This window comes from Gobio gobio, assembly GCF_949357685.1.
Source record: "Gobio gobio genome assembly, chromosome: 21".
In the NCBI taxonomy this organism is placed as follows: Eukaryota; Metazoa; Chordata; class Actinopteri; order Cypriniformes; family Gobionidae; genus Gobio; species Gobio gobio.
Genome location: NC_137117.1, coordinates 28,345,924 through 28,364,470, shown reverse-complemented (window position 1 = coordinate 28,364,470; position 18,547 = coordinate 28,345,924). Strand labels below are relative to the sequence as shown.

At 38.9% G+C, this 18,547-nt stretch overlaps 2 protein-coding genes across 5 annotated transcripts; one reads left to right on the top strand and one right to left on the bottom strand.

Annotated features, from left to right (window-relative positions):
• Window positions 1-29: 29 nt before the first annotated feature.
• emp3b (epithelial membrane protein 3b (MAM blood group)) lies at window positions 30-2,819 on the top strand. 2 transcript variants are annotated; one of them, XM_079802288.1, is made up of 5 exons: window positions 30-252; window positions 1,080-1,172; window positions 1,264-1,366; window positions 1,474-1,614; window positions 1,732-2,819. In XM_079802288.1, the coding sequence occupies exons 2-5, from the start codon at window positions 1,095-1,097 to the stop codon at window positions 1,905-1,907; spliced, it is 498 nt and encodes a 165-aa protein (XP_079658414.1). In that variant the 5' UTR covers window positions 30-252; window positions 1,080-1,094; the 3' UTR covers window positions 1,908-2,819. The 2 variants fall into 2 exon arrangements, with proteins under 2 accessions (XP_079658414.1, XP_079658413.1); XM_079802287.1 differs by having other exon boundaries at window positions 32-252; window positions 1,045-1,172; window positions 1,732-2,479.
• Window positions 2,580-13,316, bottom strand: nsfl1c (NSFL1 (p97) cofactor (p47)). Of its 3 annotated transcripts, XR_013815437.1 has the most exons (10): window positions 13,018-13,123; window positions 12,400-12,497; window positions 12,195-12,269; window positions 7,322-7,487; window positions 7,112-7,207; window positions 6,921-7,030; window positions 6,572-6,709; window positions 3,585-3,752; window positions 3,238-3,501; window positions 2,580-2,936 (listed from the first exon to the last, which is right to left on the bottom strand). XR_013815437.1 is itself a non-coding variant. In XM_079802286.1 (9 exons), the coding sequence occupies exons 1-9, from the start codon at window positions 13,117-13,119 to the stop codon at window positions 3,339-3,341; spliced, it is 1,116 nt and encodes a 371-aa protein (XP_079658412.1). In that variant the 5' UTR covers window positions 13,120-13,316; the 3' UTR covers window positions 2,580-3,338. The 3 variants fall into 3 exon arrangements, 2 of the variants coding, with proteins under 2 accessions (XP_079658412.1, XP_079658411.1); XM_079802286.1 differs by having other exon boundaries at window positions 2,580-3,501; window positions 13,018-13,316; XM_079802285.1 differs by having other exon boundaries at window positions 2,580-3,501; window positions 6,921-7,033; window positions 13,018-13,181.
• Window positions 13,317-18,547: the final 5,231 nt, after the last annotated feature.

Below are 18,547 nucleotides of genomic sequence, written 5' to 3'. Positions count from 1 at the left end.
CGACTGCAAGGAAAGAGAGACGTGTGCCCATGCTCATGCGTTTCCTGAACACACAAGGAGGATCAGATGGGACTGTGTGCAGGACAACAGAACTAACCCAACATCAAGGAAATGGGCGTTTCTGAAGTTGACCCCACAAAATCATCCAATTTACTGGAGCTGAAAAGGGAGGAGAGTAGCAGCAGACCTGAATAAACACTGAAAGAGTCGATACATGGTCCATTTGCCTCAGCTGGATTTGGATCAAATTTGGTGAGTTTGCCTTTATTTGATCTGCTTTTATTGTTTATGGTTTGATATGTTTTTTTTGTTTTGTTTTTTATAAAAACAAAAGTCACAAAACACAACAACTTAAGATACTTTACCATTTCCAACTCTACTGTGAAATATAAAGTGATTTTAACAAGGGAATGAATCTGCTTGAACATCATAGTTTTATTATAGTCAGACGAAATGTTTAGAAATGTTTTTTTTTCCTTTCTTCATGTAAAAAGTGTTTGAGAATGATTAAGACTGGTTATGAGAACATGACTTTTCCCAAGGCTGTTTACAGTGTCTCAAGACTTGGAAAAGTCTGAAAGAGAGCCTTCATTTCTCAGCTCTGGGCTTCAGCCATAGTCAGTTTACTTAGTATTTTTACTTCCTGCCCTTTTCCCTCTCTAGGTTAAAAGCAGATTTGTTAAACCTTTTGTTCTCTTGAGGTTAATCGTACAATTATGCAGTTGTGTCTTGAACTCTTAACATCAAATATAAAAACAACAGTAGTATTTTATTTATTATATAACAATAATGTTTTTGTTACATCATTTTATTATAAATATATATAATAACATTGTAACTATATAAATAAGAAATTGTTTATAAACAATTTAATACATGCATAAATTATGCAAAATATTTTAAATCGTTTAAAATAATATTGAATAATAATATTGAATACTTAATATTAACTGAAATGTATGTAAACAATTACATATTATTAATAATAAGCAAAATATTTAAAATGTGTTAAAAGTGAAATATGTGTCCTGATTTACAACACAGAAATACACAGATGAGAACGTTTCAGATGTTGACAGGTGCTGTTTATCACCATGGCGTCCCTTCTGATGTTTGTCACGCTGCTTCATCTCATCACACTGGCGGTTCTCTTTATTGCCACCATGGAGAAGGTAACTATACGAAACACTTTATCCCCCAAAATCTAAATAATGTGCATACATCTGAAATCATGAATGCTTATTTAATCATCTGTATGATCAGTCCTGGTGGGTTTGGCACGGCACAGAAAACTCAGACCTGTGGTACAACTGCCGATTTGACAATGAAACAGAGGCGTGGTTTTGTGCGACATCAGAAGAGACAGGTAAAATAACACATTTGAGCACTTGGATATGGGAATTTATTGCAATAAGCGTCACCAATAAGAGGTTCAAAGCTGCCTGGTATATCTTCGTGTTTTGTTTCCACCAGAGTGGCTTCAAGCAGTCCAGGTTCTGATGGTCCTGTCCGTGGTTTTCTCTTGCATTTCATTCCTGATATTCCTGGGACAACTCTTCACCATTTCTAAAGGAGGACTCTTTTACCTCACTGGCGTCTGCCAGGCATTTGCCGGTAAGTTCTTTGAATTGATTTGCTTTATTAGGTAAACGTCTTCAAACCAAGCCAGAATACATACTCATTTCTTAAGTCGAGGAAAAATGTTCTCTGACCTTTTCTGTCTCCTTTCAGGCCTCAACGCCTTCACTGCCGTGCTCATTTACACTCTGCACAATAAAGAAATCCTTCAGGACACTCGAGAGTTGAGCTCGGGACACTTCGGCTACTGCTTTTTCTTGGCATGGGTTTGTGTACCTTTGCTCCTGTGCAGTGGAATCATGTACATCCATCTGCGCAAAAGGGAATAGCAAGAGTCTCTTAAAAAAAAGAAAAACAAGCCATTCGAAGAATGCTTGCTGTTGACATACTCCACTGAGTGATTATATACTTCACGATATCTCTATGCAACAAACAAGACATTTATTTTTCTCTTATTTAGGCCGTATTTAGCCACACATAAATAAACACGGCTGAAATATAGCCCAGCCACAGCCCATGCCAAAGATCAGCACAACTTGGTTAACTCTTAAAGGGCAACCATGACTAATATATCTGATTAGCTGAATTATATCTAATTTAATATAAAGCGGGCCATATAACTTAATCTCATTTAATACTGAAGGGATACTTGTATACATTACAGTGGTATCTATAGGCTAAAATGTTGAGATGTATTTTTATAAATAAATCCAATTAAGTCATTAATGTCCGATTTCAATTTCATTACTGTGCTAAATGTGAAAAATATTCTTCACAAATACACTGCAAGCCGGTGGACTCCGCAGACCTTGGGAGTGCATGACAAACTCATGACTCCAGTTTCTGAACTAATAGCTTCCATCACGCCGTCTAGCATGATCTTACGATAAACAAAGCTTTCAAAAACAAACTGCTTCCTGACATGCAAAGGTCTCATTTTTTTGGGGGGGGGGCACCTGGTGGTCCCATACTCTGAAACACTCCCAAAAAATAAAGCGCTCTCCAATGCCAGACAAAGGGGTTTAATATCAGGTTTACCACAGCTCACAATCACGCAATACGTCCAGATTTATAGTCAGTTTCTGCATAGAATACAGGAAGGCCGCTGATACGTTTACCAGCAGCAGTGTCCGAAACTGAAGTTGGCTCTTAATTAACCAACTCATTTTGTTTTATAATCAGGCAAAATACTCAATAATATAGTGTGACAACCTAAATAACAAAAAAGCCTCAAATCTCATAAAAAAAATGTTTTGTAAAAATAAATGTTTTGATCATTGACAGTTGAGGTTGATCTTGGAGGTCCGTGTCACTGTATGGGGTCAGAATATAAGGCTACTTTATTTTTAATGACAGTTCTGAGAAATGTTAAGAGATGAATCACAGAACGAGGAATAAAACTGAGGTGGTAAAGCCGAAGCAGCATAGAGCTGCAAGATAGACATCGAGGTAAAAGAATGTCAAAACTCTTCAGACAGCTCTTTATATCAATCTGAATATGTTCAGCAGTTACTCTAAAATCGTAAAACTTGTCAGATCTTCGCTTCGGTTGCTCTCTCCTTTCCTTTAACTATATCACAGTGTGATTGCTTCCCCTTCATCTCCATTTTGTTTAACCAGATACACCCACCACCCTCAAAACTGTCACAGAGGAATAACATATCACTAAAGAAAACAAAATTAAGTAATTAGAAGTCCTTCAGTCCTGGTATCTCCAACTCAAGAGTGCTTTAATAAAGCCAGGCCACCGGATGGCGCTGTCACTTTAGCCGCTGCACAATGACAGCATTCAGCAGGTTGGCTTCCTTCAGCGTCTGGCTCTCATCTGTCAGCTCCTTGTTGGGGAAGGTGGTCATGAGAACAAACTCGGTGGCGGCTAAAGCTGGACGAGCGCTCGCCACAAACTGACGCACATCAGACACCCTGAGATGGAGAAAGATTTAACAGTCAGTCATGAGGAAGAATTTCATGCCATAGTATTCAAAGCATTTTAGTAACGCTTTTACCTATGGGTGTGGTTGAATTTCTGCACCAGCCGGCCTCCATCGGCCATTCTGATCTGGATGCTAGTAACAGGTTGAGAGCTGTCCACACTGATGGAAGCACTAGCCTCAGCTTCACTGGTAGCCTGGTCCTGCGGGTTGTTCTGGAGCGACACCAACTCTGGAGTGGCGCTGAGGGAAGTTAGTGTAGAATGAGGACAAAGTTCAGCCGTATTCAATTATATACCATATAATGTTCAAGTGTTAGGAAGTAGACCACAAAGTACAATGTATTAATAGAACTGTAAAGTGCTCATGATTTTCTAGGGCTGCGTGATTAATCGAAGCAAAACCGAAACTGCAATATGGCCTAGTGTTATTATCAATAACAAAATATATGCATCTTCCCAAACTTGTAAAGATGTTGTCATCAAAAGAGCAGCTTTAAGGTGTCCCAGCAGTTTACTGCCAAAATAAAAGCTTGATGGTTTAACGTTTGAAAATTAATACATTTAGACAGCCATACATATTAGTATTGCAATTTTACAGTTGTTCCATTAAAAAAAAAACTAGCATTATTATTATTACTATATTGTTTTTCTTATACTCAATGTTTTTATTTTACAATGATATTTTACAATAATAATAGGGTTTGTTCACCCCAAAATTTTAATTTTGTCATTAACTACTCTCCCTCATATCATTCCAACCAGTGAGATTTTTGCTCATCTTTGAAACACAAATGAAGATCTTTTTAATGAAATTGAGATTTTTTCCCTCCATTGACAGTCTACGCAACTACCACTTTCAAGCCCATGAAAGGTAGTAAAGACATCATTAAATCCCCAGCGCATGTTCACGAGAGCACCACGACGCATGCATGTGTTGATGTGAGAATAGACGTTGCATGAATGCGCGATGAAGATTAATTTTTGGTAAATAAAGTGGTAAATTACTGGAGTCACACAACCACTGGAGTCACATGGGCCACGTACACACTGCAACTTTTGTAATTTATGTGAAAACCACATTTTACAACCGAATTAGCTCCCGAAAATGCACGTAGTGACAACAGCCTTTACAAAAATTCTACGCAGTGTGTGCGGAACCAAACTGAACAACTAGTTATTAATGACATACAACGAGAGACATAAGAGATGACAGTTACAAGTTACACATCTCTGAAGCAATTTAAAGTACATATTTTAACATGCATTAGAGATGTAGCTAGCTCTCTTCTGTATGTGCGGTGCAAGAAATCACAGGGAAAGCAGCAAGAGCCTGACTCGCATTGCCAGATCTCGAAAGCAAATCAGCGAACAAGAACAAGCCCACAAAAAACTAAATAAATGGAAATGCTTTATGCCGAAAACAAGACCGAAACATTGCAACACGCACCTGCTCACTTTAATAACTCCATAAACTTGATCTGGACCCACTTTATATTAGGTGGCCTTAACTACTATGTACTAACATTTTAATTAATCAATTGATACAATGCACTTATTGTGTACATACATGTTTTTACATTGTACTTACATTTAAAAAAATACCTGCATGTAATTACGTCTGTAGTTACTTTCTGTAGTTACATTTGTAATTACACAGTTGACACTTCCCTTACACCTAACCCTACCCTTAAACGTACCCATACCACCACACCTGTCCCTAACACTACCCGTATCCCACCTCAATATCAGCAAAGGTGTTTTGTAATACAATTTGAACACAGCAAGTACATTGTACTTATTTATTGATGCAATTACTTAAGGCCACCTAATATAAAGTGGGGCCCTTGATCTCTTTATGAGCCAAGCTTAAACAGTAACCCCGAAAACGTTTATAATATGTTAACATGGCAACACTGCAAGCACGCTCTGTTAAGCAGCCTTAAGCTTAAACAAAACACAATGTATTTGTCGACTGTGCTTTAGTTAAAAAGTCTTTTGTCACTGTAATATTACTTTAGTTAGAATAGCAGATATTAACACACGAGAAGCCAGAACGTTTCAGGAGTGAGTTGTGTTTTGTACACACATAGAACGATAATTTAGGGGACTCGGTCTAAATTATAGTTTAGTATTTTAGTCATAATATAATATATATATACATACACACACACACACACACAAAATGATGGGGCCAAAATGTGCAGCCCTACAAACAATTTTTACCAGTATTTATCAGAATAACCCAAATTAGATTTATAGGTATGAAAAAGCTGCTCAAACAGTCTTTTCAAGCACACAGTATAATTATTTCTGTCTTACAATCATTAAAATGACCACAGAAGAACTGGAATAAAAGTTTATAGTTCGGATATAAACACTGACGTCTATAGCAGCGATTCGAATAGAGTAAATCACCTTTTGAAAATAACCTGACACTTCAAATATTATATCAATTGCATTGTTACGTGGCGACAAATGAAAACATTTATTTCTCATTGAATCATTCATTCAAAAGATTTGTTCAAAAACAATGATTCATCCAGTAATGAAACAATTGAAGACTTTTGAAGACCGTTTTTTAAAGGTGCAGTGTGTAATATTTATGAGGCTCTATTGACAGAAATGCAATATAATACACATAACTATGTTGCCAGTGGTGTATATAGACCTTACATAATGAACCGTTATGTTTTTATTACCTCAGAATGAGCCATTTCTATCTACATACACGTGGTTCCCCTTACAGGGGTCACCATTTTGCGCTGCCATGTTTCTCCAGTAGCCCTAAATGGACAAACTGCTCTACGGAGCACTAGCTACTCTTTGCTGTCTCAGACGACAACATCTTTGTCCTGGGTCGGCCACCGTAGCTTCTCTATGTGCTTCGAAAGGAAGGGGCGAGTGGTGGGCGGAAGCAAACATAAAATCATGATTCTGAATTTACCCAGAATTGTGCAGCTCTATTAGCCTAATTAACATTATAAAGAGTTTCATTACGTAATTAAGCCACCCTCAGTTCAGTGAAATGAAATCAGAAGAGAGAAGGAAGAGTTTTCCAACCTGCCGAGTTTCTGTCCTTCTCCAGTAAAGGCCCTGAAAGCAGGCTTGGGTTTGGAAAAGTCTTCATCCCGATGGTCCTCCATGTCTAGGTTTACCTGACCACCTCGGAAACGCTGTCTCAATTCCAGAGGAATCTCCCTGAGAGAGCCAGCAGGTGACAAAGAGGTTTAGTGTTTGACAACTAGTTAGCATTGAAAATCTTTATTAGATAGTCCCTAATCTATGTCAAGAAGGCCCAACATTTCATGAAAAATGTTGGATGCTTTTGAAAGTGACCTGAGGGGGAACAATAACTTCTGCCAATCAGCTAAACTTCTGCCAAACATCAGTGAATTAATTCAGAGCTCACCCTCTGCGGATAGACTCCAAGAAGAGAGCGTTTGCGGGATCACTGTAGTTCCTAAGCTCTCCATCATCAAGACTAAACCCAGACTTCCAGAGCTTCAGCACCACATGCACCTGCTGGCACAGCACAAATCACTGAAGCAGATCTCTCTCTACGTCTGAATGACTTCAGCAGGCACAGGCTAGGTGACTCACATCTTGTGTACTGCTGGGCTGTCTCCGAGCTCCTGCCACATAAGTTGACTCCTCCTCCGGTGCTGCACCCAATCGATAACCACCACCTATAAATGGCTGTAGAACGAGAAATGAAAAGTGAGCAAATCAAAATCACATGAGATATGAGTACACAAAAAGCATGCATATTATCTTTAATTTACAGAAAAGTTTATTCTGTGGAAGAACTACCTTAGACTTGCTGGATTCTCCAAGTCCTTTGCCTGCTTTGTCAACAGGAACCGCCCCATGCTCCTTAGCTCCTTTAAACAAGTCCTCAACCACCTCATTTGGGCTCTTCTTTTTGGGAGGGCCAACAATCTGCTGCCCACTGCGTTCTGAGCCACCGGCAAAGAACCTGCAGGAGGAGAAGTCTGATGTTACTCAAAAAAACCAGATCATTAAATATGTGTAAACATTACTTTAAAGGAACACTCCACTTTTTTTGAAAATAGGCTCATTTTACAAGTCCCCTAGAGTTAAATAGTTGAGTTTTACCGTTTTTGAATCCATTCAGCCGATCTTTGTATCTGGCGGTAGCACTTTTAGCATAGCTTAGCATACATCATTGATTCTAATCAGTCCATTAGCATCTCATTCAAAAAATGACCGAAGACACTTTCAATATTTTTCCTATTGAAAACTTGACTCTTCTACAGTTACATCGTGTGCTAAGACCAACTGAAAATTAAAAGTTGCGATTTTCTACACCTATATGGCTAGGAACTACCTTCTCATTCCTGCGTAATAGTCGCGGATCTTCGCGGCCGTACCAGGGACAGCAGTGTCTTGGAGGGTCACACTATTTTATTTAAAGGCTCACTTAAGTGCCTTCGATGAATTTATGTAATTTCCATTGAAACAGAAAGACAGGACAGGACATAGAGCAGCTCCTCCCCCCTTTTAAAATAGCCAATACCGGTTAGTTTATAATCAGAGCCAGAGCCGTTGACCTCAGCAATTGAGAGCCACAGTCTAATAGATTCCCCTTTTATGAAACTACTCAAGCAAAACAGTGAACACAATCATGCTGAGGATGTTTGAAAAGTTTGCAATATATGTTGGTGCATGGCACCGGTGTTCTCTCTTCTACGCCTCAGTGCTGTTTCTAACGGTCTGTCTAACCGTTTCTCCTCCATATCGCTTTAAAATATTGCATTTTGTGCAGAATTCAAATGGGGCCAATACGTTTTGTGGTCTGCGCCAACTCGATCATATCATCTGCTGTGTGCTATTGTGTCTCTAGACCGGAGCAGACTGTGCCGTGCATACTGCGCCGGTGTACGTTACACTTAACGCAAAACCAGACTTCATTCGTCCAAAAGGAAAGCATATTTACACTGTCTGAATCATTCCATTTCCCATTTATAGTGCATAATGTTCCATTCACCATGTAGAAAATAGGTATTGTGTGAAAAAGTGACTGATTTCAACCTCAGCTTCAGTGTCTATTTGGAGGCGCGTCTCGTCAGAGCATTTGAATGGACAGAAAATCTGATGAGAAGCTGAAGTGCAGAGTGATGTCATCAAAATCGTTGATCCATACAGGCAGAAATGACTAACGTCTGTTTCACACTGGACGCAGTGGAGAAGCTGTGCGTATGAGCGGGAGCAGCAGGCTCCCATTGTGTGTTCACACTGACAGCTGAACCGTTGCGTGTGTACTACAAATACAGATGAGTATTGTCCATCCTGTCACCTTATCCATGTGCTTTGATTTATGATGGGCACTTGGGCAGCATACTCTGCTGTGATGCGACTAGTGTTGTCAAAAATATAGATGTTTCGATACTGAAATATCTGAAACGATATGATACTCCTTTTCTACAGTGTCGATACCAGCTGCGCTCTCCTCTCCGACCGACAGTGAGTTGACACGCACCCGCCTCCTCTCATTCAGTCCAGTTAACCCTCTGAACATGAACCCTTTTCTAGTTAGTGTTGCTGTGACCGGTCTGAATTTCGCGTTGGATTGCACATAACGTTAATTCTACTCATTCCCACAGATTTTGCGCTCGCATCTGAAGCGCGTGCACACTCACACACACACATCGTAATAAAGCCGCCTCTAACATACAAGTGCAAAAATGAGCTCCTTTTTCCAGCTTATTAATGGTCGAATACACTCAAAAAATGTCTCAATGCCCATCTTGGTGAGTATTAACGTAAAAAGTCTTAACCAGTTCAGGAAGAATGTGTAACAGGATCAGTGTTTGGGATCCATGCGTGCGTCGGGTCTTAAAGGGACAGCAGTTATTTATTATTCAAACTACAAAAAGACAAACGATCACTTACTGCTCTTGACTCATTAATAGGGTTGGGAACCGAGAACCGGTTCTTATGCAGAACCGAAACTGATTTTTGAAAAATACCAGAACCGCGCGAAATTCCTAAGTTTCGGTTCCGAAAACGGTTCTGGTGCAATGTGTGTGCGAAGCGCTGGAAGCGTATCCTTTCATAGCGAGTGACAGCCAGTGTTGCCAACTCCGTGATTTTCCCGCTTTCCACTGTTGCCGCGGGCTGTGTTTCATGTCCGCGGGTTGAAACGATTGTGCAATTGTGCGGGTTTTGTTGTGAAAACCTGGCAACCCTGGCTCACCTCATCATGAATATTAATTACGTTGCCTGCCGCTTCCAGGAGTGCAGCAGTTCAGCCTGAAAGCCCTCGCGCTACACATTTACGGTTTTGCGTCAGATATTTTCTCGTTGACCACCAGCATAGCGAAGAGAAAGTCACAAGTATGGATTCATTTCCAAAGAATGAATGATAATGAAGCAAAATGTAACACGTGAAAAGTTAATAACATGCAAAGGAGGCTGCACTAGCAATTTGACAAAACATGTGCTACAGCACAGAGTGCCACAGGGCTTATACCAGATTTATAGTGAAAGGCCTATATATATATAGCCTATATATATATATATATATATTTGTCAACCATTGAGTCACCATGGTTTAGGTAAGCGTTTAGGCACAATTAGGCTACCTTTGTAATGCTGAATTGCAATTTATTATTTACAAGTTCACTGAATTACTATTAAATTAATATATAACTAATTAATAAATATAACTAATAAATATAATTTATAACTTGGTTTTATTCAGAGACAGAGAGATAAAATGTAATAAGACAATTTCAGAGGTGTTCATTTGAAAAAAAATGTGTTGCAAGAATGGCTTAATTAATACTGTAATATATGTACAGTACAGGACTTTTTTGACATTGCCAACCTGTAAATAAATTTTAGAGCAAGTAATAAACACAAAATGGATTGTTTGAGTTGCGTATTGTGCCTTTTTCCTTTACCACTATTTGTTTAATAATTTTAATGGAACCGGAATCGGAACCGGAATCGTTAGGCGGAACCGGAACCGGAACCGGAACCGGAAAATTTCTCACGATTCCCAACCCTACTCATTAACTTGTGTAACTTCAATGGATTAATCTGCATTTAATTTTTTACAAGGAAGATTATCCAGTGTTATTTTAAATTTGATTACTTAGTTTTTTTTTTCTTACCTGAATAGCTACTGTCTGAAAAAATAAAGCAGTCTATTTCATTTGTATCTTTATTCTATTGTATTTATTTGTGCTATTGTTTGTAATTTGTTTATTTGTTCTTATTTTATTACTGTTTACTCATCTTTTTAAATTCAATTTGAAATCAAGCTTCCTTGTGCTGTATGTAAGCTATTGCAACACAATTAGTTAGCAAATATTTGTGAGATAATTGTAATGGTAATTGATCAACGTTTATACATGACAAAAAGCTTAAAAGCTTTATCATATAAAGTGTACTCTTCAGAAGAATTTTTTAATTGCCTAGACTTTCAATAGACAGACAAAAAAAATTATTATATTAAAAATATCAATTTGACAGTATATGCAGTGTTTTTTCCCCGTGGTATCGAAAATGGTATCGAATATCGATATTTTTTTTAGGTATTGTATCAAAGTTAGAACTTCCAGTATCGTGATTTGACCATGTTCCCCCTCTGTCCCACAAACATATGCATATGACATGCAGTATATAGGTAGTTTACATGATAAAAGTAATCTTAATATTAAGATATACCTCTGGTTTAAAAAAATTTAAACAGGCCTTTTAAAGTTTGGGCAAGGATTTGTTTTCATGCATTTCATTTTTTTTCCTCACAGCGCTGATTATCATATGGTAATTGTGAAACACTTACATGATTTTATAGTGAAATTAGATTTTTTTTCATGAAAATCAGGTCAATTTTGATCAAGAACAATGGATGTGGCTTTAACACGTGGCATTTAACATGTGACTCTGCGGCGAAACGATCGGAGCTCTGCTGCTTCCGCAACGCACTACTGCGCCGCCTCTGCGTCCGTTGTGGATGCTCTAATCTGTTAACATGGGTGCCGGAAAAAATACATGCTGCTTACGCTCAGCTAACGCGTGCAGAGTGAAACCGGCCTATGGTTAGAATGCTTATCTTCTAAATGCACATTTTGTCATTGTTTTGAAGCACACTAGCTTATAGACAACCTTAAGACTAGCATATTCACACTAAAAGGCAACAAAAAAAATTTATTTCATGGGGACTTATATACATTATATTTTAATTCTAGTATAATTATCGTACATGCATTTATGATGATCACTTATTGAGATTTTACTTTTAATATATATTTGTCACCACAGGACCATTGGAATGAACAGCAAAAAGCTAAAACAGTGATTATATACAGATTATATACAATATAGTATACCCATGTATAACAGTTTCTCAAACAAGAAAAAATTATGTAGGGGTGAAATTTGAATGTCCACTGGAAATTGATTGGATCGCTGAATCAACACTGAACTGACTTCAGCTGAACAGCCGAAATGCATCATTTTCCTTTCATCACTGTAAAGCTGCTTTGAAACAATCTATATTGTATAAATCGCTATATAAATAAAGGTGATGACTTAATTTAAAAATAAATATTCCGTAAGTAATTATGATATTACTCCATAATGATATTAACTCCAATATTAAGAAGTGTAACGTTACATTTAAGCTGTTATTAACTGTACAAGATATTGATACCTCTGGCCTTCCTCCTCACCACTCTCATCGTCATCCTCATGCATCAGATCTCTAAAGGACGTCACTCTGTGCTCACTGAAATCAGAAGAGATTACATTAAAGATTACACATATACCAGCACAATTGTTATTATGACTTTAACCGTATAACTGATACTGTATAATTGAGAAGCCCAAACAGTTTGTGGGTTGATGACCTGTGTTACCTTGGCCCTGTGGATCGAGTGACAGAGCCAGTCTCTGGCTGAGGGAGGGTGGCAATATCATCATCTCCTCCATCTTCAAAGAAATTAGCTAGAGCAAGCTGAAGAGACAGAATAGAGAGAGCTGTCACTTCATTTCACAGACAGACAGTTGGTGAATTACACAAACAAAACAACAATTTTTGCTTTCAGTAATTAGATGCACCAGATTCATTATATTAACGACTCCAAAATTACACAATTTAATATAGTTCAGGATGAAGAAGAAGAAATAACCACGGATGTAAACATGAGCATCAATTGAACAAGCTAAAGCTGCTAGCTTATGGGTGACTTTCTATGTAAAATAGACCAGCACAATTTAAAAACATCTAACGTTATCTTCTTCAATACTGACTACCAAATCCTGACGTGTGAATAGCATCATTTATGATTGCCGAGCTAAACCAGTTTAAGATACTCCTGGTGATTTGAATGAAGAGTGACTTGCACATTTCGTTAGCCGGTTATAGATTTCCCTGTCTGCCAGTGGAGGCTTAAAAGTCTGTTGAATTATCAGCTGCAGTGCTTGTGCTTCACAGCACAATATTTCAGTAATAAAGTGATCAGTGTGGCGCCGACCTGTAGGTCCCAGCCGGCTGACTCGAGGAAGAAACGGGCCCTTTCTTCATCAACATCAGTTACAGCGATGAATCCCCTCACTGCTTCTTCCCGCTCCGCCATTTTGATGTGTGACGCTCAGGAAAGATTCGATGGGAAACGGGGGAAACGAAAGCTTAGTTCCGCTGTTTGGGAGCACAAGTTTAGATGGGATTTTTCTGTTTTTAATTCCCTCTCTTTTCATTTAATCGATATTAATGTTGGCAATGGTTTTATTATCACACACATTTATTATCACCCATTGTTTTATTATGACACACAAAAACGAGAAAATCTAACAAATATTGATTTTTACATATTTATTTATTAGGGTCTATATGTTGACATACTTATTATTGTATTATATTTTATTAAAAAAAATATATAGTGCAGATTTTACTAGTAGCACGTGGAGAACAGAATTCAGAGAAATTCAGAGATCCCTTCCCTAACACTTGTAACCAGCAGATGGCAATATAGTCCATTCTCACATATTTGTCACATTATTTCTAATCCCTAATACGCAGTAAATTTTCAGACCCACATCTAGTATGTTTTGTTATATAGGATCAAACGTTATGTTTACAATTTTAAAAGATGGTAATTATATTAGTTAGTTTTCGTTAATCACAATATCACAATTAAATGAACAATTGGTGGATGGTGCCACATTTGTCATGTTCCATGGCTTTGAATCTAACAACTAACATGGAAAACTGTCAATTTCTATGAAATATTCAAACCAAAATAAACATTTATGATATCAAAAAAGATAGCTACAACATAGCCTATATTTCAAGTTGACACTGACATGCAAGCTAAATTGAATCTTGTGTTCTTATAGAAATATGTATAATGTATCATAATAGGTTACTATTAATAACAGTAATAGAACAAATACAATGCATTCTGTGTTTCAAATGTTATGCATAATAGGAAACAGGTCTAACTTACAGTGTCTCCTTTTCCACGTACAATAATTTAGAAATAATATGTATGCAACAATTTTTCCAAAGTAAAAAATAAAATCTGGGTTGTAACAGTTCTCACATGCACGTGATTTCAAACCACAGAGCTTTTACACACCAGCAGACAATAACTTATTTATTGTGTGACCTGGATTTTGCAGGACTTTCTTCCTCTAATATTCATTCATTAGCAACTGCTGATTCAAAGGTCTCTAAACAGAAGCGAACTATGTGCTAAATTAGTTTGGGGGTATAATAATTTAGCACATTGTTTCTGGAGAGAAACTTGGCGATGCTTTGTTGTTTGTTTTCCAGTGCACTGGCTCGTTTGATCTTCACAGATAATCGGGTTCTGGTACATGACTAAACACCAGAGCATTGCTGTCATCATTCACCCCCAAGCTTTCCTTTCCTATCACACTCAATGCAGCTTTTGCAAGAGAGCAATATGCCCTCAAATTTTAATCATCTTGCCGGCCCTTAAGGGAATAAAACAAATTTTCTATTTTTATATGCATTATTGCAGCATGTTCTTATTGATTTAGAAAAGTGTGTCGTCTTTCTGCAGCTATTTGCAATCAGAGATTCGCTGCATTACAGACTTAAATATGTCCCATGTTCCTCAAAAAAAGGAATCAAAGAATAATCTGATTTTAAAGGTGCATTAATCAGATAAACCTGATTCTCTAAAAAAAAAAAAAAAAAAAAAAAAAAAAAAAAAAAAAAATCACTCTCAGGAGATTGAACAGATACCATGCATAAAGTATGCTAATATGTGTACATTTACATTTATTTATTTAGCAGACGCTTTTATCCAAAGCGACTTACAACTGAGGAATACAGGAAGCAATCCGTCATGAAGAGTGCCTGAAATACTAAGTTTTGAACATTACCCAGAGCAGCACAGGCTAGAATAGGGAGCAAATAGAGGAAAATACAAATATTATTATTTATTTTATTTTTTTAGATGAGGTTAAGTGCTCACGGAAGAGATTCATTTTCAGCTGTCTTTTGAATGTTGTCAGTGATTCTGCATTCCGGATGGAGGTGGGAAGATCATTCCACCAGCGAGGAACGGTGAATGAAAATGTTCTTGAAAGGGATTTCATGCCTCTCTGTGATGGTACCAGAAGTCGTCGCTCCTTAGCTGAGTGAATACTTCCGGTGGGGGTGTAGACTCGTAGGAGTGAGTCGAAGTATGCGGGTGCTGAGTTTGTGATGGATCTGTAAGCAAGCGTCAATGCCTTGAACTTGATGCGAGTGTCACCTTGTGACCAGCGTTACATAAAATAAATCAGGTCCCAGCCACAGAAACAAAACAGACAGTCAATGTGTGGATACAACAAATAGTATTTTTTGGGACAGCAAGCACTAAGAGATAGTGTTACGTAGGGGAAAGAGTTCACTAAAATGATGTCTCTGAAGCCGTTTGGAAAAAGGTTAAGGTTCGGTGGCTTCACGTCAGTTCGCTCCAGCTGTCCTCCCTCCAAAAAGTCAAGCGGACATGTCCAGAAGGTCACGTCAATCGTCCGACACACAGGAGAAAGTTACTGTACTCTCGGCAGCAAACAGCAAACGCTGAGGGGAATTCCGGTGTAACCAAGGCAGTCCTCACAGCAACACTGGGCCCAGGAGCCCAAGATGGATAATCCAGAGGCTAGAAGAGAGCACCAAGAATGACCACCAACATCATAGATAGCAGGTCACACTTACACTGTAGTACGATAAAATATAATTACGGCCCTTCAGGCAGCATTAGAGAGCGTTGAGGGAGGTTCGAGGATTAGAGAGCGTTGAGGGAGGTTCGAGGATTAGAGAGCGTTGAGGGAGGTTCGAGGGTTAGAGAGCGTTGAGGGAGGTTCGAGGATAGCCACAGTCTTCAGGACAATGCCAGCCACTGGAACCATACGATAGGTATTGCAGAGGCTAAAAGCAAACGACCACAATGAACACCAACACCACAGAAAAGGGACACACATTCACGATGTGTGGTAATAAAATATAATTACGGCCCTTTAGGCAACATTAGAGAGCGTTGAGAAAATCCAGCTGCGGTACACCAGTGGTCAAAAAGAGATGCCTGGGAACTTGGGCTTCATGTGCAGGGCAGGGAAGTGCATGGAACACAAAATGGCAGCAGACCAGCAGCCACCAAGCAAGACCCCTCTCTGTTCCAAAGAGCCAGTTTTTATCTCCTTCAAACTAGGCATGGCCAGCTGTTAAAGAATTAGTCACTAATTGCCATTATCAGCGGCAATGCAGAGGCAATAATAAAGTTACTCAAATCACAGGAAGTGTCGTCCAAATATGGGCAGAAAGGTGGAGCATGGTGACAAGTTCTAATGAATTAATTAAGTCACATTAGCAGGGAGGAAGCACAGTCCAAATATGGGCATAGCAATACAACAGGAAGCGGGTTGCCAGGTTTGTCCATGAATGGGTGTCTATAAAGAGTCAAACAGGGCAGATTAAGTAGTTACAAAAACCCACTACAAATTTGATGCACATGCACAGTAAATAACCACTACCATTCAGAGTGCCAATATATTAATGCACACAGTAAACACCATCACACATGACACTGCACACAGTAAGGCCCAAATGTCTCTGCTCAAAAACAAACAAAATACTGAGTCAACCTGTGACACGAGCAGCGAGTGGTAGCCAGTGCAGAGAGATGAAGAGAGGTGTGACTTGGGCCCTTTTGGACTCGTTGCAGACAAGACGCGCCACTGCGTACTGGATCATTTGAAGCTTTTTGATCACACACAATGGAAGTCCATCCAGAAGCGCATTGCAGTAGTCAAGCCTAGAAATGACCAGGGCCTGGACGAGGAGCTTTGTTGCATGCTCTGTTAGGAATGGTCTGATCTTCCTCATGTTGTGTTGCGCAAACCTTCATGACCGAGCTGTCTTTGAAATGTCTCTTTGAAGGACAGCTGGTCATCAAAGGTTTCTCCAAGATTTCTGACCGATCTTGAAGGGGAAATTAAGGATGAACTTAGCCGGATGGTGAAGTCGTGTTGTAGAGTCGGATTGGTAGGGAAGACAAGAAGCTCAGTCTTTTCCAGGTTGAGCTGCAGGTGATGTTTTTTCATCCATGCCGAGATGTCCGCCAGACAGCTCGAGATTCGTGAAACTACTGTGGGATCATCTGGTTGAAACGAAAGGTAGAGCTGTGAGTCATCAGCATAGCAGTGGTATGCGAAGCCATGTAACTGTATGAAGGGTCCCAGTGATGTAGAGTAAATGGAGAAGAGGAGAGGTCCAAGCACTGAGCCCTGAGGAACCCCCATGGTCAGATGATGTGCTTTGGATACCTCCCCTCTCCAGGCAACCTTGAAAGACCTACCTGTGAGATAGAATTCAAACCAGTGGAGTGGAATTCCTATGATGCCCAGTGATGAGAGGGTGGAAAGGAGAATCTGGTGATTCATAATGTCAAAGGCAGCTGATAGATCGAGGAGGATCAGGACTGATGATTTGGAAGCAGCTTTCGCAATCTGCAATGTGTCTAACGTTCACTGATGAAATCAGCATTACACAAATCGGGTAAGCATAAACTCTTTCTATAACAGTTGTTGACAATGATGTGTGGGTGTGTTCGAACAGTTAGAAAGAGGAGAAAGAGGAAGAACCAGCCTTATCATGGGGAAACGAACACCGTCAGCCTGGCTGTGAATGTGGGCCTGCAGTCACTGATGTGTTAAAGGGCAGGGAAGTAATTCACAACACACAATACAAAGAGCAAGGGCCTGCGACCCTTGACTGAAGTAGGAAGAGCAGTCAGACAGTATCTCAGGGCCAAAATGAGGAAGGACCGGCATATGCCAACATATCAAAATAACAGCAATTTCCTCACTGGGTGTGATGCTAGAGAAAACATACAACTGTAAATTAGCAAGATAGCTATTAGCAGTACTGTTCAGACAATAAATGTTACATTATCTACCACTTCCACAATAAAGATAAACATGAGTATTTCTAGCATATATATGATATGTGTGCTTGGATAAACACAGTCTTACTCACTGACAGATCAGGAAGAGCACCAGAGAGGAAGACAGAGGTGTGGAACAGGACGTTTAGGGTCAAAGGCTGCAATTGTAATGCTCAGAGTCTAAGTGGAAAAAGCACACATGGACACAGACTTTAGAGAAATATTAATAATCCTGTGTCGATACATGTTCAGTTGCATCACAAGTATTATTTTAATGTTTTGTTTTGTTTTTTTGCTGCGTTGAGCCTTGTAACAATCACATGTTTGTTGAGCACACGGCCAAACAGAGGTGTTTAAAGTTGCTGACACATAACTCAAGCTCACTGACGGTCATTTTCGTGGTTCTCATTATATCAATAAAGTGTACAAAACATGATGTTAACAAGAGATTTATTGTGCACTGCAGACAATTGATTAAAAAGTCAAAATGATGACATTAAAAGTTATAATTATAATATTAAAAAGTCAGAAAAATGAGATACTAAATCACAATTGTGAAATTGAGTTATAGTCTAAATTCTGTCATAATAATGAATTAATCTCA

Excerpts from the sequence above, each read along its gene's own strand:
- nsfl1c (XM_079802285.1), bottom strand. The coding sequence starts at position 13,119 with ATGGCGGAGCGGGAAGAAGCAGTGAGGGGATTCATCGCTGTAACTGAT. Across the intron at positions 12,498-13,017 it reads CAGCCGGCTGGGACCTACAG|CTTGCTCTAGCTAATTTCTT; the intron begins GTCGGCGCCACA and ends CTGTCTCTTCAG. Across the intron at positions 7,034-7,111 it reads AGCCCAGCAGTACACAAGAT|CAGGTGCATGTGGTGCTGAA; the intron begins GTGAGTCACCTA and ends GTGCTGTGCCAG.
- emp3b (XM_079802288.1), top strand. The coding sequence starts at position 1,095 with ATGGCGTCCCTTCTGATGTTTGTCACGCTGCTTCATCTCATCACACTG. Across the intron at positions 1,173-1,263 it reads TTATTGCCACCATGGAGAAG|TCCTGGTGGGTTTGGCACGG; the intron begins GTAACTATACGA and ends CTGTATGATCAG. Across the intron at positions 1,615-1,731 it reads CGTCTGCCAGGCATTTGCCG|GCCTCAACGCCTTCACTGCC; the intron begins GTAAGTTCTTTG and ends GTCTCCTTTCAG.